Raw genomic sequence first — 24,910 nt, forward strand, 5'->3', positions numbered from 1 at the left:
AGAAGATGAAGGCCTATGGTAGCTCATAAGCAAGAATCTGAAGCTTTTTGAAGAACATAGTGGTCTTCCCCCATTACGTGCAGTGGAACACAAAATCCAACTTATCTCTTATGCCCTTTGTGGAAACTTAGCATGTATTAGAGTTTGATCATGGAAAGTAAAGAAATCCAAAGACACGTTCCTTAGCTTATTGAGAATGGTGTTATTTAGCTAAGCAGTTCCTCTTGTGACTCACCGGAAGTGATGGTTCCAAAGAAAGATGAAGGTTTACGCTTGTGCATCAATTATCGCACCTTGAACAAGATCGTGCGGCACCCTTGCGTGTCCGTCCGCAAAGGTCAACCTCCCCGAAGCCTCCAATGTCTCTTAGGATCTACAAAAGAGAGAACGGGTTAGAGAAAACGTCTCATTCGGGATCCATAAGTAAACATTTTTTAAAACACTTCATAAACAATGCAAATTACAAACAGACTTTACAAGCTCTGAACAGTTACACAACAAAGGGTAAAATGGTTTATTATAAACCGAGATCTCTCACACGTGTCCACATGATACAACCTTTATTTACAAGCCTAAAGCGGCCACTAGCCTAACTAAAATGGGACTATTAAGCCTTCGGTCGTCCCTCTACATACTGTATAAAGCATGAATATTCCAAAAGATACATACATACATAAGCATTACATCAAACATCCTGTTTAGAAGTTTGTCCGTGACATCCTGGTTGTTCAAGAAGGGATTAATGAGGCTAGGATATAATTCCTTTGCCTTCAGTTATAAACTTGCAATCTCATAGGTCAAGCATGACCACCTTAGGCTTCCACTCTCGGAGTACTCTATAGTCGCATACCTCACTGATAACAAAGTTGTAATGGTTGGGTCTGATGGCATCAATGACCGAAGTGAGACAACAATCGACACTGAAGGTGGTAAAGTCAAGGCTGGCAATAAAATTGAAGGCATGCTTGCAATGAAGGAACCAATGGGAGAGACCTCGCTTAACGAGTCGACTCCGAGGGTTGATACTCCTAACCTCGAATCACCGGTTGTCAAGGAGTCCACTCTGCTGGCCCTATCTCCAACTCAAGACTCGACACCCCAAAGATGAAATATTAGAAAGGTAGCCGAATCAGCTTATTTTTTTATGTTCTTGCTTTCTCTTTTTGTTTTTCTTTTATAGTTTGGAAGCTCGTTTTATAGTGTAAGGACTCCCGAGAATAATGTAAAAATTTTCATGAAAGAAATTTTCCTTTTCGTAAGTCAAGGTGTCTTTACAATTTACATTGCAAACATTAGAAAGATTACAAGATTAGTGCCTATGAGACTCCAAACCAAGAAATAATGTTCTTCTAAATGAATCATTCAACATGTCTATCCATGATTGATGCCAAAAACTCGCCTTTAGTTCATTTGGTAAAGCAGTCGAGTGTGACGATTAGATAGTTCCTTTGGTCTAAAGTAGGTCTAAAGTTGGTGAAACAAGTTCCAAGATGCCCAAACCCCACCATGCAAAGGGCTAGACTAAATCAATTATTATATAATAATTATAATAAAAAATACAAACATGAAAAATCGATTGTGAAATAAGAAGAGCTAAAATACAGATTAGAATAAAATTTATGATCAAATCAAATAAATCTATTCCATCAAAGAAACATCTCAAAATTTACATTGTATGTTATGAACAACATGGATGAAATATGACTTTAATACCACTAATGTTAGCAAAGAAAAAAAAAACTATGAATTGAATGTATAATTCATAGATTATCAATAACTAATAAAAACTATTTTATCTTATTATCAATGTTATGTAATTTATATCACTATTATCGTCATAATAATACAATTAAAATCATAATTTGACTTCTAATGACTTTTGGAATTTCCAACACTTAGTTGAGCTGCTGAACGCTGTCATTATAAGAACTTGCTATGTCCAGGTAAATTTCCACTGCATATTTCAACGACTTTCTTGCGCAATCCCTGCAAAGCTTCTCTCCTTGGAGTAACCTTCTCCCTTCTTCCCCATTATGTGCACCGGGTCACTAAATGTCATCGACAACCATGGGTCTGAAAGAAACAACTAGATGATAGTTTTTGTTGTGTGTAACTTTCCATGTTATATATATATCTAATGTACAATAAAGTATGGAGTTGATTAATGATGAAGGTTCTAATATTGACATATGAACTATCAAAAGTGGTAAAGATTTTGATTGGGTTACCAAAAAATCACGATTAGATTACCATGGCATCAGAGCTTAAACTGATAAGAAATGGTTCAATGTATATATGAATTTTAACACACCTTCTCACATACAAAGTTAATCTCGACTTAGTTCATGAAGACATTACACAAGTATTGATTGAACCGGATGAAGATTTAGAACTTACGATCTGTTCTGATGCCATGATAAATATTTTAATTATATTACAAAAAATATTAATCAAAATTTTTGTTATTATATCAGAGCTTAAGCCGATAGAGAGAAAACCCAATAACTTTGAATCAACACATTTGAGAAGGAAAAGAGAGAATGTAAAAATTACTTTGCCTTGGGCCTTCACTCGGCATATAGATATGTAATCACCGATTTCCTTGATGTTCTAATTGTCTTATCAAGTTAGATTAAAGTGAAGCGGATTTGTAGTGTAGAATGGACCGCTAACACACTTTTTTTTATATATAACTTGAGACATCCAAATAATTAGTGTATTATTGTATTATTGATATGTCTTATTTTGTTGTTTGATATAATAAATAGAAAATATTTTTTTGAAAAACACACACACATTTCTTTTTGTTCTTCAGGGTGGCTAAGTTCTCTACCCAATCAATTTCTTCATGCAATTTCAAATTGTAATTTGTTAGTGTTTTCCACATTACAGTAATTCATTATAAACAAGAAACATGTAATTTTGATATTCGATGCAATACATTACATTTCATGGAAATTAAAGAGAGAAAAGCTGAATCATTCTGCAAGCACTAATATGTAGTGTTTGGTAACGCAAAACAGATGCATCAAACTTAATTATCCATGTAGAAAATGTTTATTGATACAAATTCATGATATTGTTGTACACAATAGTATTTTTGCATGAAAAACTTAGGCTCGTTAATCGAACAATTCATCATGATCCAAGCAATTGAATACTTTCCCCCCTTTTTCCTTATTCATTTCTAGTTTCAAGTTCCACAACAAATAAAAAAGAACCACTTTAAAAAAGATTTTCAAGAATGAAGACTAGAATCCTTCAAATATCATACATTATATATATATATATATATTGTCATGGTATGGGTCTAATGGGCTAATTGGTCTATCAGACCTTTATAAGCTGAAGTTAATAGTAGCACACTCATTAGACTCTTATAAGTCAATCTTAATCTTTCCCATATCGAAATTAATCAGAAATATTATATATATATATATATATATATTCTTTTATATCCATAAAATTTTCAGAGAATTAGATGCTAGTTACATAATTAAAAATTAATTTTCATGAGAGAGTATTTAAAAGGTCATTTGATCTCATCAAAGGAATTAGTTGCTATTGTGCCATGTGCAAAAAAAGCTTACAAAGTCAAAGAGGAATCGATGACTCCACCATGGTGCAAAGCTTATAAGGTCAAATGAAGAGGTAAAACGTCAATGACATGAGAAATACAAAGTTACTTGGTTGTGCCGCATCCACAATGGAGTCTCGTGTCACCACCTCAAATGTCATCTTCACTAGCAATTAATAGGGCTCATCTTTCGAGCATACACCCAAAGTTTCGTTGACCAGGTCAACGATGACAACAGGCTGTAGACTAATTAGCCTTTGGAGTCTAATCAACGTGACATTACCTTCGCCAATCTAATCGCTCGAGTTAAGAGGGATGTGGGACCCTATCGTTGGATCCAATAACAGATCAGGTATGCGTGACCGGTGAAACAAGGAGGTAGGAGGACTTGCTTTGTCCATCACGCTACAGTGCGTCGATCAGGACCGTACATAGCCCCAGTGGAACACAAGAAATTCCCGGTCTCGTACGGCGACGCGAAGGCGACGACACGTCTCCGTATGTCCTAACTGCCTCCAATCACGAGCGCCGGCAGTGGTGGGCCCGGCCCGGTTCCCTCTCAGATGGAGCGGGCATTGATTGACACCCTTCGAGTACCGTGATCGGGCTGCGGTCACGGAACGAGTGGCGGATACAACGGTCGCATATGATTTATTATGCGGGTGGAGTCCTCATAGTTTTTTCCCTTCTCCGTTCCTATACGTGTTCTTCTGTCGTCACGGGAAGCGCAGACACGTGTGAGCGAAGAGTCGGGAGCGGAGTTAACCCTAGAATTGGAGAATTGGATCAGGTGATGAGATGAGTGGGAGACGAGAGAGCGAAGGCGGAGGCAGCCTTGGGTGGTGGACGCGCGAGCCGCTCTTCTTCTGCTTGGTTTCTTTTCATTCTCCTCCTCCAATCTAGACTATGTGGGCTTTGTTATTATATGCATCGATTCCGGCGTCGTCCGGGGTGATCTACTTGACAGAAGAGAGTGAGCACACAGCGGCGTGGGTGTCGCCGGGATGCCGTCGCTGTTGCGTGCTCACGTCTCTCTCTGTCATCCCTGTCTCCCTGGCGGTGCCGGATGAGAGAAATCTGCTCTCCTTTACCCTTTTTCTTCTTTCCTTGCTTCTTTGATCTTGTGTGATGAGGGTTGCTGACGGTGACGATGATGCGATTTGGTGAAAGAGGCAACCTTGCGTGGGTATATCGATGGTGGATCTGATTGGACGCTCGTGCGAGGCAGGCTTTTCCTTTTCCTCCTCCTCCTCCTCGAACTTCGATGCTGTCTTGACTAGTTTCGCTTGTCTGTTTAATCAGCTTGGTTTCCCAAGTACTGCTACTACTACTAGTTTTGGGTCTATTTCAGACTTGGAGAGACTGGAACTTATGGATCATGGAAGCGTGACTTTTGAGACGATTGTTTCGGATAAGGGCGAAGTACATGATCCATCCATATGCCTATTGTCTTCTCTCTCCTTTCCTTCTCCGCTTTCTTCCTCTTTTCCTTTCTAGTCTTCGTCAAGATCCATGCTCAAACCCTCAAGAATTCGTTGCGTTCTTCTTGGGCGTAGATCAACTGTAATAATCGTGTAGGTAAGATTACCATTTCCTCAACCATGACTCCATGGTGATTTACGGCTGCCTTGATCTTTCTTTACATTCCTTGCTTTTTTCTGTTTGACCGGATTTCTTTCTGTTTGACCAGTGGATGCAGCACCTCTCACTTTGGAGCTATCAGGTCACTTATCTCCACTTGGTATTCTCTTGCTATCCACATAAATATCTTTCCTTTATTTATTTGAGTTGTATCAGCTTCTCATATGATGCTGTCTCTTTTTCATTTGATATTGATTCTTGTCTCTTTGTTTCTCATTAGTTGCTTCAGTTAAAATTTGCTTCGCTCCTGCATCGAAACCACCATTGACGTGGTCCTCCATTCTCTCGCTGGAACTCGGATTTCGTTCCATGGTCGACATTCTATACCAGTGTTTGGTAGAGAAGCAAGTTGAGGAAAAGACTTGTCTGCTTTTAGGTTCATGCAGTGGAGGTTCTGGTTTCTGTGGTCTCAGCTACTCGCTCCCAGAAAGTTCTCCTTTTGCTTAAGGTAATGAGACAGCTCTTCGTAACTTCCTTGTCGCTAATGTTTTCCACCAAGTTGTGTAGTTATACCTTTGTAGTGTGACACACTTGATATCTGTTAGACGACTAATTCATGGCTTTTGTTAGGGGATTGTGTAAGAAGTTAGGATTAGGTATATATTTTATGTCATCATGAGAACCTTGAACACAAATATGATAAATTACTGACAATCGCAAAGAGGATGACACTTGACCTCCTGATCTCGCGCATCGAGTGCAAAATTCATGTTTTGTCTTCTTGATGAGGGAGATGTGTGGGGATGATATGTCCTCATGTTTAACTATCTTATAAAGTTGGCTGACAGAAAATTTACTAGAGGACTCAGTTGATACATGTTCTTTAATGTTAATTAACATGCGCGATTTAGCAAATTGTATCTCGGCTTAGAAAAGATGGCTCTACGTCCGCATTACGATATACAGGCATCACTTGCCTTTTCTTTATTCCATCATGAAAATCCAATTTACTTGTAAGTTCTAACTACATCTTTTGTGGGCATCAAAGCAATATGATGCTTAAAATGTGGCAGACTAAGCTAATTGTGGTTGAGTGATCTCTGTTGAAGATGCAAGTGCAGTCTCTTGGATTTGGATTATATATAGAACGTATATGGAGGTAAGAGTGATGACATGATGGATTGTGGCATGGAGTGAATGTGATGGATGGATTTTGTTGGTTCTAAATAATATTTTTATGCGTAGAAGGCAAGAAAGTGAGCTTTCTCAATAGAATAAGACTTGACTTTTGACTGAATCCTTCTTCAACTCTTGGTACGATATAGTCAAGTTATATGTAGCAAAAGGTAAACAAATTAGATAGAAACTTTTAACATTATTTGTGCATCACAGGATGAGCATATCATGAGGACAGAAGGGTGTATTCAGTCAAAACTGTCAATTCATAGAAAAGAATTCAACATGGTGATTCTTATCCAGAAACACAAAAGAAATCCTTGTCATTAGGACCGCCTCTCTCTTAGTCATGTGGAGACTTCTATCCAATTGGCCACTTTTTTTCCTAAGTCATATGGAGACTTCTACCCACTTTTTTCCTAGTCATATGGATAACACTTCTACTCAAATTATATGTGTCATTCTAATTTTTGTATTTATTTTCGGATGCATTTGGTTTTGTCTTATGATGCAAAAAATTTTACGTTGTCTTTTTTCCATTAGAATCTTTGATCATTTCATGTACTTGTGACTTAATTTGCTTCACTCATTTGTTGGTTATCTTTCAGCTACATTTATCACTCTGATGCTTAAGTTAATTTTTTTATTTCGGACTGTATGTAGCTCTTTCCTTATAATCGAGAATGGATCAGTCACACACAGAAAAAGATAAGATGGATATGTCACACGGAGAAAAAAAATAATATGCATCTGAAGGTATATAGCCCCTCCCTTAATCACCAATGGATCTACCACACGAAGAAAAAATAATATGCATCTGTGATGTGGCTTAGTCTCCTGAACCCTAGCAGAAGATTCAGGATAATGGTTTAGTATCGTTCTGATATAACTTATTAAGAGCACATAACATTCCTGTTTGAATTATCTTTTCAGTTTAGGAAAACATCCCATTTTGAATCATCCTGACTTTTATAATTTTTCTTTCATTTTGTATTAAACATATGTACTCTTCTGTATCCATTATTTTGGTTGACTTTAGGCGTTATTGTGAATCTTGTGCTCCATCCGTTGCTTCTTATGTCCGCGTCATCCAATTTGCTCTAAGATCAAGTAATTCTGACTAGTTTAATATAATTGGTTTCTTTGTTAAGACTGACCACCTTTCGATTGTCAGCTTGTGTGAAAACCAAAAAATATTTATTAACATAAATATAGGGTTTGCTGTGCCAACCTGTATCACTTAATACTGAGATACATACTAGTTCGATGAGATATCGGTGCGAGGATCGTTCTTTTCCAGGTGGTATCATCACATGACCTCGTATCGAACGATACAATATTTTTATTGAGCGATAACAATCGAAATCCAATCATTACCGTTCGAAAATCCGATCATTACCGACCTATGCTAGTTGGTAACGGTTAAGGGTTGAGATTTCTCTATTTCAAATAGTCAAATTAATTGTTTAAGGCTTAGAAGAGGGTTTTTAAACATTTTTCTTCCTTTTTAAATTCATTTTGTTCTCTCGATCTCTTCAACTCTATTAGCTTGTGACACTCTAATCGATTACGACGATTAGACTACACCTTGTATCGATAGCCTCGGACATGTGGTTCACGACGATCAGATTACGACCATCATCACATTGTTGCATTGATGACATATGGTGTATCAGTATACTATGTCATGTGATCAATTTTAAGATTGAGTCCGACAAACATATCATATTAATATACATATATATAGGATCAAGGACCCCAATACATCGCTTGTGGAGTCTCAGCGTTCTTTTTAGTGGTAGAACCAGATATATTCGTTGATTAATTACTTAATTCATTTGAATGTTAAAGTTTAAGTTATTTAAAAAATAATCTAACAATCAAATTATTTTTTTGTAGATAATTAAATATTAATGGGAGGACGATTCAGAACGTACCGTAAAGTTACTCCTCAAAGCTAAAAAAAGATGTCACTATTATTTCCTAATTTACATTATTTATGTTAAAATTATACTAAAATTATATTTATTTTTAACTTAAAAATCCTAATCTAATTTTTTAAAATTTTTTAGATATTCTCGAAGTTATTTTTGATGATTTTGGTTGTATCATTGGTACGTCCCTATGTATCATCGGTACACCTTGGTACGTACCATACCGATACCTAATCGATACATCGGTATATATCAAAATTGCAAACCTTATATAAAGATTTGTTTGGCTGACATTTTAGGCTAGTGAAGAATTAAGATACGGGTGTTGTCAGATCCCGGAATCATTAGCATTTGTTTTGATGGAAAACTAGGTCGATGAATACAAGAGATTGCCATGGATGGTGTTTGATTGCAAGAGACTGCAATGTCACCCTTACTCCTTGTATTGCATTTGTTCAATAGTATTTAAAGTAAAAATTAATCCCATAGGAAAAATAGTCAATATGGATTTATTTATTACTATGTAAGCATTTTACCACTTTCTACCCTTAGAATGGCATGACTTTGTTGACTGGCTTCCTCTATGTGAAGTGAAACGTTTCTTCTTCTTTTTTTCACATGAGGTCTGTGTTATTTGGAAGGCGATACTATTCTTATAGGTGATGTAGAATTTGTTAGGATCAAGAGCACTAAGAGGGGGGGGGGGGGGGGGGGGGGGGGGGGGTGAATTAGTGCAGCAGAAAACTTTCGACGATTAAAATCGCGTTCGTACGATAAGAGCGATTTCGGTAGAAAATTCGATTCGTAAATCACTTTAACTTGTAACCAAGCAAGATGCAGTTAAAGCAAAGATATAAATGCAGTTTGCAGTTAAGATAGAAATCAAAACGTAAACGCAAACTGAAATATGATGATCGTACGATAAAAACGATTTACGTCTAAACGCTGATTCGGAAAATGCAGAGCTTGAAACACGATCGTATATGCGCAGAAGGCAATAAGCTATTGAGGAGGTTTGCAGTAAGGATAAGATGCTCAAAGTAAATGCAAATCGAGATTTAGAGTGGTTCGGTCAATCTTGACCTACTCCACTTTTGGCTTCCTCCACCGACGAGGTCACCGACGTCAACTAGAGGCCATCCTTCAATAGGGGAAGGCCAACCACTCTTTTACAGTTTCACTCATTTTGACTGGCTTAGGAGACAACCGTTACAGAATTTTCTCTCCTCTCTTTAAAGCTCAGAACTTGGAAGAAAAGAGGGAGAAGAACTTTTGGCCTTTACAACAATTTTGAGCTCTAAAAATCACAGAACAAGATCAGGATTTCGGTGTATATGCTGTGCCCTTTCAGTGTTGAATGGGTGGGGTATTTATAGGCCCCAACCCAGTTTGAATTTGGAGCTCAAAACTGTCAATTCCCGGAATTCCGGGATCTGGCGGTTGCACCTCCTGACTGGAGCGGTTGCACCGCCTGGCAGAGCTCGAAGACTGAGCCTCTGGGCGGTACCACCTCCTGTCAGGGGCGGTTGCACCTCTGCCAGAGCTCGAAGACCGAGCTCAGGCGGTGCCACCTCCTGACTGAGGCGGTTGCACCGCTCAGCCAGAGCTCGGAGACCGAGCCCAAGCGGTGCCACCTCCTGGCTTGGGGAGTTCAACCGCCTAGCAGAAATCAGGGTCCGAATGGGTTGATCCATTCGGCCCAATTTGGGTTTTTCAGGGGCCCAATTGCCCCAAGATTAAGTTAATGGGATCACCTCCCATTTCCAACTTAATTATTGTGCTAACTATGATTTTTCCTAAGATATTTACTGCAACTTGCTCCGGTACGTCAATCGCTTCTTCCGGCGAGCTTCCGGCGAACTTTCGTCGATCATCCGATGAACCTTCGGTGATGCTCCTGCGGACTTCCGGCAAACTCCTGGTCTTGCGACGATCCACTTGGCGAGTTCCGACGAGCTTCTTTTGGCAAGCTCATGGACTTCTCGGATTTATTTTCGTAGAACCTTCGACGACTGTCCGAACTTCCGTCGAACTCCCAACGTGATCATTGTCTTGACTCCGACGCAACTCCTGTTGCATATCTTACTTTCATCGTAGTTAATCCTGTACACTTATCTCAACATATAGATTAGATAATAAATGACAATTGACTTCATCATCAAAATATGAGATTCAACAGAATTTGATATTGAAGTTTAGATCATAAAAAGGAGATGTAGAGAAAGAGAAAGAGAGAGAGAGAGAGGAGTAAGATTAAAAATTAGAGGAGAAAAAAAGAGGAGTGAGATTAGAGATTCAAGGGAGAGAAAGAGAGGAGAAAAGGAGGCTAGAAGAGAGAAAATGTAATTCTTTTTCATTCAAATCTGAACAGTTTCATCGATCGATAAGCTCTTAGATAATTCTATTTATAAGGGTTTAAGAGCCTTAGTATAATCAATGTAGGTAATGATTTCTAAGAGCAATCTCTTAGAGAACTTGTATGTCTTTTATAAACCCAAAATATAACTCCTAGAATATCTAAACAGCTTTAAAATAACTTATTACAACTGAGAAAAAAAAGAGTACACTTAAGTAAACTCCCAAAGGTAGCACCTAAAAAGGCTAAAGATTCTTTAATTTTTCAAACAACTCTCAAAGTTTTTAGGCCAATTAATTAATGACTTTTTATTGATTTTTTTATCTAGAATAAATTATTCTAATATCCTTTATAAAACTAGATGATTCTCCATTAGAAAGATTTTCCAAAGTATGCCTCCTAAAAAACCTATAGGAAATTGAATCATCATATCGGCTTGTCAAATCTCTTCATCTGTTTCTCCATGTCCAAACCCTCAATTGATCTTTCTTTCCAAGCTTTTCATCTTCCTCTTGAATCCATCTTATTTCTTCCGAGTGATTGCTATATTCCATTAAAGATTAATACTATATGAACAGAAAGGAGCTAGCAGGAGTCTCTATGCTATCTCACTAGTGTTGAATTGTTACATGGAAGGAAGGGGAAGAGTAACACACAAAACAATGGTGCCTTACAGTATAAATGGAGCTGCAAATATGATAGAAGCAGAAAACAGTTCGAATGAGCATTTGTGAGCAGTGATTTAAAAAGTGTTAGGCGTCAAAAGGCACCACGGTCCAAAAACGCTCGAGGCGCTAGACGCTCGCCCGAATGAAGTGAGGTGCTAAAAATTAATAATATTAAAATTAATAGTATTAAAATTAAAATAATAGTGTCATACTGTATACAGTAAATAGTATATTATATATTATTAACAGTATAATAGTATACTGTATACTTTTAACAGTATACTTTCGATTTCAAAAGAGAAGAAGCGAAAGAGGAGAAGAGTGTAAGGGAAGACCGAGAGTGTTGAGAAAAGTGAGAGCGGCAACGGTAGCGGCAACGGCGAGCGACGACAGTGGCAGCGGTAGCAGTGAGCAGCGGGCGACGACAGAGGCAGCGACAGCAGCGAGCAGCAGCAATGGCTGCGGGAGCGGAAGCGACGAGCTGTCACGGACAAACTTCTAAACAAGGTGTTTGATGTAATGCTTATGTATGTCCGTGTCTTTTGGCATGTTCATGCCTTGTACAGAATGTAAAGGGGCGGCCGAAGGCTTAATAGTCCCATTTTAGTTGGGTTGGTGGCCTCTTTAGGCTTGTAAATAAAGGTTGTGTCATGTGGACACGCTCGAGAGCTTTTCGGTCTGTAATGGACCATTTTACCCTTTGTTGTGCCACTGTTCAGAGCTTGTAAAGTCTGTTTGTAATTTGCTTTGTCTATGAAGTGTTTTTCGGACATGTTTGCTTGTGGATCCCGTTTGAGGCGTTCTCTTTAACCCGTTCTCTCTTTTGTTGGTCCTAAGGGACAATGGGAGGCTTCGGGGAGGCTGACCTTTGCGGACGGACGCGCAAGGGTGCCGCACGACTTAGGCAAAACCAGCTAAGTCCGTGTCATATGGTATCAGAGCGGGACAAGCACTCATAGAAACACTTGACATGCAAACGTGGGGGACCTAGCGGGGCTGCGTGAGGGCAGTCAGCACATGCGCGACCGTTTGAGGGAAAACGGGCATGGAGATGTAGGGAAAAGAGTCGCTCAGAGGAGCGGGCATCTGAGATTGGCATTCAGAGGAATGGCCAACCCTTCGCGCAAGAGGCACCACGAGAACAGGCAAGCTTAGAAGAATCTGGAGCGCACAAAGGTTGGGATGGCTGAGTTTGAGCTACGGCTCAACGTTGACAACTTTACTTGATGGTGCTCAAGGCAAGCGAGGCGCTTGGCAAAAGGACGAGACCATGCAAAGTGGAATGAGTTGCTCAGCGACCGAAAGAGTTGTGCAAAGCTCACAGAGGTGAGGGGAATTGCTAACTCGAAGAATTCGGTACTCATGCATGGGCTTGTATGCGGACGATGGATTGTTCGTGGCCATCCCAAGGCGACCGAGACTCGGCGCCATGGAGCATTGAAACTTTCTCTTCGGCATGCGAAGGATACGTCCGGAGGAGGTTGAAGTGTGCAACGAGTTCAGCATGTTGCTAGGCCTGGAGGGGTGCAGCGGTGGTTGTATTGACGTGGAGGCGCAATCTAGCAAGTGCGTTTGCAAGAGGCAGAACAATGCACAGTTTGTTCAGCAGATCGGAGTAGTCCAAGGGGATGGTGGTCTCCGAAACGAAGAGAGATGTTGCTCAAATGGGATAGTTATCCAGGAGGGATAAGTCCCGGCTCTCCAGAGGGAGAATCATGTGCGACGGACTGCACATGTTGAGGAGGAGTACCTCAACAAAACAACAACTCCACGAAGCTCGATGGACTGAGCAAGCGGCGAGGAGTCGTCGCATGATCTCGCTTGAGAGAATGCATTGGTGGATGCATTGCGAGATCAAGTGGGGGAGCGACCCAAAGCAACTTAAATGAAGGCACACTTGGAGTCGATGTGGAGATCGGACTCCAGGGAGGGCTGACCCGTGGAATGGTGGGCACGAGGGCCACCATCGACTCAATGCAAAAACGAGGAGCGGAGCAACTTGGGTGTAACTTGGTGAAGTACCCAAGCCGCATGAAGGGAGCCAGCAGAGAAGTTGGAACATGGAGCAGACGCACAGTGCTTTCCTTAGACATAGGTCAAAGACATGAACTCTTGCAGAGGCAAGAGTAGGATCATGTTGTTCCATGGGTCCTTCATTCTGACGGAGCGGACTCATCTTGCATGGTGCCAAAGACGAAGGGAGCTTCTAGGCACATGCACCTTATCTCGGAGGAGCATTTGATGGAGGAACTAAGGCGACTCAATTTGCGGAGGCGAAGTTGGGTTCAGAAGGCCTTAGCACGGGGCAAGAGGACGCAGAGGCGGGTACTCTTGAAGAATATGCCACAGTGTTGCCATTCAAGTTGCCATGAAGGAAGCAGTGCGCAGCGGAGATTGTGCTGGTAGGGGCAGAGGCCCAGGATCCAGGCAATGGTGCACAATTTACAGCGAAGTCGGTGGACTTCGGGAGCTTCTAGGCGACGGACTGTCCTAGAGCGGTGCTTCATCTAGGTGTGACCCAAGAGTGGGTGGATGAAGGTCGATTGCCAAAGGAGCGAACAAAATCGAAGGTGGAGGAGACCCTGCGATGTATTGGCAGAGGCCACACATGGAGGGTTCACAATTCGAGTTTATTCCACAAGGATCAGAATGCAATGGAGATGTCACCAGGAGGCGACATGGTGCAGCGGATCGTGGTGGAATAGTTCGTGGCAATGCGACACACACGACACAGTCCCGGGAGGGACTAGATCATATGGAGGTATGATCGGGAGCTACTGGGAGCTCCGCTTTGGTGAACAACACGACGGCAAGAAGGGCTATGGATTCAAGGAGTGAAGGCCATGGTACCGCACAGGCGGGTCTTCCGGGCGTGCACCGAATTTTGCATCGGATGAAAACCTTGGTCATCAGCATATGGGGGCTGGGTTCCACCAAGGGAAAAGTTCGAATGCAAGTACCAGTGAGTCCCATGAGAGGGACTTGATCATGCAGAGGTATGATCGAAGCAGCTGGAGAGTTGGACTGCTCCAGAGCTCATATTCGCTTAAGGGAGCCCGACAAGTCAGAGGACAAGGTCGAGTAAGCGAACGTTGCTACCAAGGAAGCTAAGGAGAACAGAATCAGTGCAAACCCTACAATGTGATGGCAGAGGCCATGCATGGGAGTTGCAGTCTGTCTTTCCATCGAACAAACAGACTGCTTGGAGAACACAGAGGTGTTGAAGCAGGAGGTCGAAAGGGGCGAGGAAGCGACGACAAGTCCAGAGGGACTTAGCTACCCAAAATCAAGCAATCAGTGAGAATGGAGGTGGACTCAGAGGAGTATCACAGAGACATATCTACTGATTGTGAAGAAAACTGATTGTGAAGAAAAGGGATTCAGAGGCGAGGCGACGGATAGTAGCGCCATGGGCATGGCAGCGCCATGGTACCGCAGAGGCGGGACTTTCGTGAAAGTCATTGATCCCTTGCTCTCACGGAGGGAGAGTGCTTGGTCGTGAAAGGGGCCGAGGAGGTGGAGCATGCAGAGGCAATCTCCAAGTACCGAGACAAGGCTGAAGGGCAGAGGCCAAGAAACTTCGTAAGACCGGTGTCAACAAGTTTCTCATCAAGATAGCCGTAAGTGAAGGACTTCGGGTCATGCAAGAGTGCACGACCAAGGAACGAAGCAAGCAGTACGCGGTGCTGTACCTTTGCTACTCAGTGTAGTAGGCGGCAGGGTTGATGGAGAAGACGGTACAATCCCAGAGGCGACCTCATCTATCAGAGAATTACTCCAAGTTGGGGTGAAAACTTCCTGCATTCCAGAAGTTCAATGGCATTGAGAAGGTGAATCACAGTAGCTAACTCAACGCAAGGAGTGCAAACACTTCAAGTGCTTCAGAAGTGTGAGCAAAGAGCAGGCGAAGACCAGTAACCAGCTCGATGCATGAAGTACAACCTCGAGCAGGCGGGCGAAGTCAAGTAACCTTTGCCTTCTCAACTCTTAAGAGAATGGGCGAAACCGAGTACCCCAGTTCTCTTATCTATCTAGCAGAGGAGCTCTGCACAAGTTCAAAAGACCCTTCGAAGATAATGGAAGACAATAGTTGTCAAATCCTCACCAACGGTGATCAGTGCTACTGAGAGTAGATTGTCCGCTTCATTTCCCAACGAAATGCCAATCGAAAGCGGAAGTGATGCGAACCTACTTGGATGTGACAACTAACTGAAAGAAGAGTCAATGAGCAGATTTTGTGGAGGAAGGACCCAAAACTTCAGAAGTTTGCGAGGCGATGCTCGTTAAAGCTCCAACAAGCATCCACCCAGTTCAAGCAGCATGTGGAAATTTTGAGAGACTGGCGCAGTAAGGATGGTCTTTTTCCTTCATTTGGGGGATCCGTAAGAATCAACAATGATCAACACAACTCAGCCAACCCCACACCAGAGTCAAGAGTCATTGGTGAGTTGAAGCAGCATGGCGGATCAAAGGTTCGACTACTCAGAAACAGCAGCGGAGAGCAGCTGGGAGCCAGGAGGCGCATTGCAGCTAAAGCAGAAGATTGAAGACTCAGCAAAGGCGAAGAGTTGCAGTGTTCACAAAGGCTTCGACGAGGACGTCGAAGGGATAAGTGGGGGAGAATGTCACGGACAAACTTCTAAACAAGGTGTTTGATGTAATGCTTATGTATGTCCGTGTCTTTTGGCATGTTCATGCCTTGTACAGAATGTAAAGGGGCGGCCGAAGGCTTAATAGTCCCATTTTAGTTGGGTTGGTGGCCTCTTTAGGCTTGTAAATAAAGGTTGTGTCATGTGGACACGCTCGAGAGCTTTTCGGTCTGTAATGGACCATTTTACCCTTTGTTGTGCCACTGTTCAGAGCTTGTAAAGTCTGTTTGTAATTTGCTTTGTCTATGAAGTGTTTTTCGGACATGTTTGCTTGTGGATCCCGTTTGAGGCGTTCTCTTTAACCCGTTCTCTCTTTTGTTGGTCCTAAGGGACAATGGGAGGCTTCGGGGAGGCTGACCTTTGCGGACGGACGCGCAAGGGTGCCGCACGACTTAGGCAAAACCAGCTAAGTCCGTGTCAGAGCGGCGATAGTGGCAACAACAACGGTAAAAGCGAGCAGCGTGAACGACGAGCAGGGTTAGGTTTGGGGAAGTCGCGCTAATATCGGTGCTTTAGTTGGTTCGATTGAACCAACTAAAGCATCGGAGACCGAACCAGATCTAAACTACTGGTTCGGTCGCATGGTTTAACCTAGGCGCTCGCCCGAAGCGCCCGATGCCTGGGCTCTCAGGCGAGTGCCTAAGCGGCGCCTCTTTGAAGCGCGCCGTCTAGAAATGAAGCGAGGCGCTCGAGCCACGCCTCGCCTCGCCCCGAGCGCCTAGGCGAACGCCCGAGCGCCTTTTTAAGTGAGCGAGCCCTTGCTTTAAATATCGGGCATGTTCAACATATGATTCAGAAATTTTGATGGCCAGGACCAGTATTGCTGATCCTGATCTATTTGGTAAGTAGATTCTGCGACCTGGCCATGGTGTGAAACATGTATCTATAATTGAAAAACAAGTGATAGAAATTTCCATTTGTACTGATATCGCATATGCAACAGTGAGTATTGCCATGCATTTCTTTTTTACTTGGCTTCGGTTGGCAATCTGCTGTACAGTAATGCCACATAGACACACTTAATCTTGAGCTCCAAACTTTTCTTTCCATATTTTGTTGAAATTACTGTGTTTTGTGATTTACAGGTCTTCATCATTTAAGAGTTTATCATTAATTATTGGCAAATATTTCTATTAGCTGTCCATCGCCACTTGATGCTCTACTTTGTTCTTCGTCGACCCAGGAACATGAACCATATTTAGCAGTTCGATAACTTGATTTACAAAATTGTAGGATCATGAATTAACATTGAGGTTTTTCATTTCAATTTCTTGGAAGAAGAGACAAGTGATTCATAAATACATTATATAAATCCTTTCAGATCCATCATAATGAAAATTATTTTTATTTAATTTTAATAATAAATTCTTGGTTACCTTTTAAATTAGGGTAATTCTGACTAAGAGGCCATAATTGAAATGCTAGTAAAATTTAAGAAAGCGACAAAAGCTAATTAATATCATTAAATAGGTAGTTTAATAAGATTTTCATACAGTTTATTTTACAAAACAAAAAAAAAATCTATAGATAGGACAGTGAGATGAAGCTCAGAAAAGATTTTAGAACATTAGTTATCAAAGAACGCATTTGGTCAAACTTTGGTAGTTTGATTATAATTTTTGAAAGAGCTTTTGGGAGAAGTTAAAGAACTTCTTCAGGGAGGATCAAAATGTCCTCCAGATTTTTGCTTTAAAAGATTCTTTAATTGAATATCTTTTGACATCAGCGTCTATATTATTGTTGATACCATTACTCATACTGTTATTATCGCCACCACCATCACGGCCAATATTATTGTTAGTATTATCATCACTAATGGTTTCAACATTGCCACCATCCTTTGCCATCTTCATTGCTATTACTACCATCGCTATTACTATCATCATCTACTATCATTATCATCATCACTGTAACAACTGTCTCTATCAACCTGTGGTCATTATCATTCATTATTGTTGTTGTTGCCTCCGGTATTATCGTTATCATCGATACTAATCTTCATCATAGCTACCGCTACCATAATCACGGACCATTATCATTATTACCATCTCCATCATAAGAATGGTCTTCATCATCACCTTTATAAATACGACCGCAAGCACCTTCAGCCATTGCTATTGTTATCATGATTATCATCATCGGTGCCATCGCCACAATCCCTCCACCATTATCAATTGCTTGGTCAATTATTTATTTGACTACAAAAGCAAAATGTGGTGGTAAACGCTAAAGCATTTCCTATATTCAGATTTAGAATGAGCTTTTCCTAAGTCCACCTTTTTGAAAGTGAAACAAGATCAAAGGGGTTGGAGTGATTCAGATTTGATAAAGTCGATCTTTTTTTTTTTTAAGGCTTTAAGCAATCTTAAATTTTGGATGGATCATGTTAAGAAAAGTTGTAGAATTTTTGGTAGAAACCTTATAGGGTTCAAATTTAATATGGCACATTAGAGTCAAAATAAAATTGTTTATACAATTTTTAACGAGTTCAATTTCTGCATGGATCGTGTTAAAGGACTATGATAATAGTTTTATCCTTCGGGTGTCATATTGTGTTAATCAATGTTACGATAATAGTTTTGTCGTTCGGGTGTCTAATTGTGTTAAGCAATTTTATCACCAGCCTCCCGAGGATGAATACTCAAAAGACTCTTTGATATACTTTTTACACTAAACCAACTCTAACAGCGAAGTTTGTGATGTGTTAAGCATGTTTTTTTACATCTTTGAAAGTTAGCCAATCTTGAAGGTGGAAGGTTATATATTTTATACTTTTCGACAACCTACCCTAAAGCCAATGGCCGTAATGTATTTGGTGTCTGCTTGTTCTCTACTTAGCCAACCCCAAAGGTGGATGAATTTTCACTGCTATGTCAACTCCGAAGGCAAAGGCCTTAAGGTATTATAAAACTCATTTTGTTCTTCACCTGGCCAACCTTGGGGATGAAGGCAACACACAATGTTCCAAGCTTAACCATGATCAGCATAGGATGAAAAAGGTTCTATTGTATGAATGAATGAGCAAAGGAGACTCTAGAGAAGATACTATCATTGCATGACAGAGTGACTTCATCTTGCCGCCAAAGTACTTATTTGTTTCAAGGAGTTCAAATTATAATCGGATAGAATTCGCGTACATCTAATGTGCAGTTAGGTTGAACCCAATTGGTCAGTGTGTCTGAAACTTTGTGCAGCTGCCGCTAATTGAGACCATTAGAGGTTATTTTATCTGAGGCGAAGTCATGGATTGAACTTTGAAGTACTTCCGAGGATAAAATCATTGTTTTCAGAAAGCACAGATCAACATAGGGAATGTTAGACACACATCATGATCTTGGTATGAGTATTCATGGAACATAGGTAAAAGAATATGTGCTTGGGCAATTTATCCATAGGTGAACCACCCATAACACAACACACAAACTGAGCAGATTCTTTCGTTTACTACTGCCTCTTTCAACTCTACCATTCTTCATTCAGGGATGATACGACACGCGAGAATGAGCCAAGGCTAGTTTTTTCTGTAATGGTTCCTAAAAGAAATTGAGTGCTTCGTCGATAGAGAGAAATTTTGAAAGTCCAATCAGCTAAGTACAGAACAATAGCATAATCAACAATAGAGGAGAGGAGGGATGAAGAAGAAAGTAGAGACCACCTATGATTTCTCATGTGTTAAATAGTTATGTTTACTCTTTGCAAATGTTTGCTTCTCATTGTCAAAGAAATGCCTTTTACACTCATAAATGAAGCTTAAAGATAAAACCCAGATCATGCTAGCTATCCATCTTTTGATCTCATAACGAACTCAATCTAATTCTTGTATTTTTTTTACATTTTCATGTGTCTATACATGCATGTCTGGCAGCCTTTCTGGTCTTTCTTTTTTTATTTTCGTTTTAATTTATTGATTTTTCATTCCTGTTTCGTGTATAAATCTAGATCCGATTCGACAATTAGTTCAACATGGATAGATCAGATGAAACAAATTGGCTTCTCATGGCAATTTTTTGCATCAGTCTAGCCTCTTCTTATTATTATTGTTTTTTTACTTTTCCAAGTAAGAAGCTAAGTATGTCATGCGTTGACAAACCCTTCATACTGACCGATTTAATTTGTTGCAAAGAAACTCGATCACAGTGATAGTAGCTGGAAAGGCCAAACTCCAATGGAATTATTGCCGAATGTTACTATAAGAAGCAGATTCTTTTCCTGCTAAGTGTTCCTTTCATCTTGTCCAGACTATCTATTGCTTGATGTCCTTACAGATCTTTCTAGGCTATCTTCCGGAGGGCTTTAATCTAATTGAATATCTGCAATTTTGTGAGGGAACCGAGACAAGGGCAATCCAGTATGAATGATATTGATCTTGTCCTTTCCTCATTGAATCCTCAATTCACATTATGCCTTGCTTTCGACAAAGCTTTTGTTTGCGTCCATTTCGCGCGTCTTAGTGCTTTTGTTCTGCCTTTTCATCAAGCTAGTGATACAGTATACGTTCGAAGTTGCTATGACAAGAACTAAACCGAGTTGAGCAACATTATCATGTTCATTATCTGGGTTTTACTATTTGCTGCATATGTGACGAAGACATTGAGATAAATTTGAACTCATCAAGAGACATATACGCATCCTATACTCTCTTTTCATTTTTATTGCACTTTCTTGTCCGGCAATATGGTGGTAACAAATTGTCAAGCAAGGATTTCGGCCTTCTATGTTGATGTACATAAGCATTAAACGTCCAAATACATTATCTTTCATTACCTTCGAATAGAACTTTTCCATGGTTACAAGGTTCTAAATTGCCAAACTTCAGCAATGTACCAGTTCTCCGAGAGATTGATGGAATGGTTCTCATACATTGGCTAATATCAGGAATAGCTCAACAGCATAAAAATTTTGTTTCCTTATACAGTGCTTGTAACTGATCTCCATGAAAAGGACTCTCTCTTATTTCAGAGGGGAAACTACAAGGGAAGCTGCAGTGCAGTCGAACAGATGGGCAGAAAGCGTGTTGGTCGTCATGAATCTATCAAATTGGATCCAAGAGCTGAAGCCTAAGCCATGGAAGAAGTGGAGAGAAGAGATGTCTACCGATCGCTGCCACCACCGTAACTTTGCCATGATGACCAAAGAAACGCTTGATGTCAAATATTTTGGCTCACAGAAGCAAGGAAATCATGGACATGAGAGGCTTCAAAGAAGATGACCAAGTAGTAGAGGAGTACTTGCTTGTTCGGACCATTAAGTACACTTGTTATTCCGTCTTTTTCTCATGAGAATTTGTAGTGTACTGTCTCACAACCTTTGCTGCATTTGAGGCTTCAACAGTCGAGGGAGGGAATTGTCATCCTTCGTTGTAGAGTTGCAGTGTGCAAATCATCCTTGGTTTTGGTGTTGCAATGAGCATTGTTTTAATGAAAAAAAATGGGCATTTTAGATTCCTCAACTCTCCATGGACTTTGAGAAACCAGTACTGATTGAACGAAAGGATGTTCTATAAGTTGCTATGTTGTTCTTGTCTGATAACATGAATTGCATATGTTGGTGTCCTGATTTTGCAACCATCGATCCAAATCTATTTCCTTTTAGAATAAAAATCAACTGTGGTTGATTTTTATTTCATTTTAGAATGTGATATATATATTTTGGTCCTTTATTATATTTTAGAATGTGATGGTACTTTTTGTCCTTGTAATGTTACTCGAGGGGGGCTTGGGATAAATGTCTTTCTAATGTTCAAGATAAATTTATTGTAATTACCTAAAAGTTTATTTCATACCAATGAAAATAGCAATGGTAATTACCTAAAAGTTTCGGATTACATTGTGTTTTAGCATCAAATAAGAGTTATCTCTAATATTTTTTCGGTTTCTACTCAATTTTTTTTTATTATTTTCTTAAACAAATTTCAAGCTACATCAATGTGGCAAAAAGAGTTGTATTGCAAAAATTAGTTCTTGCATGCTCCATAAGAGATCAATAGCACTATATTATTTCACATATTTGTCCTCCTAAAATTTGAATGTAGCATATTTTCCTCTAAAATAAGCTAAAGTATAATTTAAACTGTTATCATAATGAAACTCTTTTATATATATATATATATATATATATATATATATATATATATATATATATATATATATATATATATATACACCCTCGGGCACGGCTTGTCGTTTTTGTTATGCCAACGTTCTGAACTCCGTGGATGTCCTCTGAGCCGCCACAACTTGCTTCAGACGGCGTGATGGCCGACGTGCTCGCCCAAGGCAGAGCGGCCTGCTACAAGGCAAGCCAAAACCAAACCGCCTTCCTCCTTCTCATCCCCCCTGTATCTGATTTCGTCGAGTCGTTTTGACAAACAGGCGCGGGATGCCTTCTTCGCGTGCTTGGAGAAGGAGTCTGACAAGAAGCCCACCGAGATCGCCACCGTGGGTCTCCTCTATCCCGCACAGTGCAAGTCCGCCCGCGCCGAGTTCGCTTCCAAGTGCCGCCCCACCTGGGTATTGTGTCCTGTTCAATTCCCCTGTTCTCCTCGCCCAAAGATTGATCTTTTTTTCCTTCTCTTTTATTTCTTTTGGTGATCCTTCGTGTGCGGTGGTCGGAACTCTGCAGGTCAAGCATTTCGATCGGCAGTATTGCGCCAAAAAACGGGTGCAGAGGTTGCTGGACGACGGGAATGATCCCCGCCGAGGTCCCATCTCCCTCCCTCAGCCCTACACTTTCAAACCCTAGTTCCCTTTGATCTATTCCCTGCCATTGGAAAGAGTTTGCTGCTCTTCACACAGACATCGGTTTGATCTGTCGGATCGGCCGTCCAGTTGCTGAAGTCTTTGGATATGCTTGTGTTGGAATTGTAATCCTTTTGGGAACTTGTTTCCTTCGATTGTCCTCATCTTGGTAAATAGATGTATGTGTTAGGAATGATAAATATTTGAAGTTTAAGCAATAATTTTACATAAATGTTTTAAGTTATTATCTTCGTAAGTTTCATTTTCATTGTTTATTCCTTATTTCATTTCATGTATTCTTAGGCCATTGCAACTGTCCCTATGACTTCTTAACAATATTGCCCACCTAAGACTCTGAAATTTCTTCTTTTAGCTCATGCACTTCATCGTGATGGTTAGTTCATGCTTAAATTTATACATCCAATGAAAATGTCATACTTCTTCCACCTAGATGTTTTTCATGCATATTTAAAAAAAAAAATCTCAATCTCGAAGAAGTGTTCTGACCATGACCCACTTAGTTCTTTCCCCTGGGAAGACTGCTGACATCAATTCTGGAGAAGAATTTTTATTAGGGCAGTAGTCTTTCACGACACACTAGAAACTGTATTCTCAGCTATTTAGACCTGGCCTTAATGGAACTGTACACAGTACAAACTAGTAAGAATATAGACTTCAAAACTTTTGGTCTTATAGATGTTGAAGGATTGGATTTTGGAAAATAGATGAATGAGTATATGCTTAGAATTAGTTTATCTATTATTACAGTTCGAAGTTAATGTTTGAAAAGATGTCACGAGTGTCATGCACTATTTAGTTTATAGGTCTCTCCAAGTGTCGTTGGTCTACATTGTTAATAGTGGAATTTCTAGATAAGAAGGCACCACACAGCACCAAATCTTTCTAGGACTAGTGCATGGATCATGACAGGTGATGTGGAAGATCTCTGGGGCTAGGCATCCTGCAAGATGAAAAACGTCAAAAGGGTACCAGAACACGCTCTGGCTGGACCCTTCCAATACTTAGGTTACGCAGCTGAATTTGGGAACCGAGACAATGACTAGAGCTTCAAGAACATCTAGAGATTAAAATGTTGGATACAGATCAAAAACTGGATTAGATATTGACAAAAACATAGCTGTATCTATATCTATATTTGATTAGCAGGTATGGATCCATATACAACTATCTCATGGATACTTTATTCCAAAAGCGTATTGTTCAGTGCAGAAATGGATATGAAGATTAGATAAAGATTGATGAAGTACAAATACGAATACAAGACTGAACTGTGTATAGGACTAGATGTGGTCCCTAGGGACACGAAAAGAATTTAGACATTCGTCACTAAGATAAAGTAATCAGGTGTAAATATAATCTAATATTATTTTTTATGGATTTTATAAGTATATATTAATGAATCAAATTTTGGTGTACCGGTCTGTATGGACTGAACCATATATCTTGATACTAGTTAATATTAGTTTTTTATTTTTTTCAGGTGATATTGAACATTGTAAATTGTACAAGGTAGTGTGTGTGTGTGTGTGTGTGTGTGTGTCTTCTCTGACGAGATGCCATTTGACATTCCTTATCAGATAAACAGAATTTCTCAAATAGATTCTCTGACGAGATGCCAAGACTAGAATTGGTTTTTATTTAATAGTCGTCAACATGTCAACAAATATAATGGGACACTATTTAAAGGATGAGTTTTACCAAACATAAGAAACGTGAAGTTGTGCTTCTCATAGTATTAATCAAAATTCTTATCCAATAAGAGCTTATACAAGAGTGAAAAAATAGCATACATCTCATAAGTGATGTTGTAGGATGATTAATAGAGAGGTAAAATTCTGGAGTAGAATGGAGATCTTAATCAGGTTGAAGTTAGGAATAAGGATTCAGAAAAGTAGAAGTAATAATGGATTCTCTACTTGTACACACCAAAATAGGAATTCGTGTATACAAGGCACAGAGTGCTTGAACCAATCAGTTAAAGCATAATGGTTATAATTGTGATACAGTAGATTAGATTTTATGGGCACTAGTAGCAGATTGAGAATTTGAACAACTAAAAGTTATGATATGGTAACTTCGTTAGCCAATTGTTAATTTATGATTGGCTTGAGCTGCCTATAATTAATTCACTTTAGCATATACTTGGCATAAATCCAGTGGGTGACAGCTTGCTTTGTACATGAATTACAAGTTCCAAGCAACTTGTTATCA

At 40.1% G+C, this 24,910-nt stretch overlaps 1 protein-coding gene and 1 long non-coding RNA gene across 3 annotated transcripts; both read left to right on the forward strand.

Annotated features, from left to right (window-relative positions):
* The first annotated feature begins 4,325 nt into the window (after positions 1-4,325).
* Positions 4,326-21,400, forward strand: LOC108952559 (uncharacterized). 2 transcript variants are annotated; one of them, XR_010496211.1, is made up of 4 exons: positions 4,326-5,155; positions 5,268-5,318; positions 5,439-5,666; positions 20,065-21,400. It is a non-coding gene; the product is annotated as an uncharacterized LOC108952559 (long non-coding RNA). The 2 variants fall into 2 exon arrangements; XR_001977622.2 differs by having other exon boundaries at positions 20,901-21,400.
* A 708-nt stretch (positions 21,401-22,108) lies between these two features.
* Positions 22,109-22,922, forward strand: LOC103980301 (uncharacterized). The gene is made up of 3 exons (XM_009396661.3): positions 22,109-22,236; positions 22,313-22,450; positions 22,563-22,922. Exons 1-3 carry the CDS (start codon positions 22,156-22,158, stop codon positions 22,680-22,682), a joined length of 339 nt encoding a protein of 112 aa, XP_009394936.1. The 5' UTR covers positions 22,109-22,155; the 3' UTR covers positions 22,683-22,922.
* Positions 22,923-24,910: the final 1,988 nt, after the last annotated feature.

This window comes from Musa acuminata, chromosome BXJ3-4 (genome assembly GCF_036884655.1).
Source record: "Musa acuminata AAA Group cultivar baxijiao chromosome BXJ3-4, Cavendish_Baxijiao_AAA, whole genome shotgun sequence".
NCBI lineage: Eukaryota > Viridiplantae > Streptophyta > Magnoliopsida > Zingiberales > Musaceae > Musa > Musa acuminata.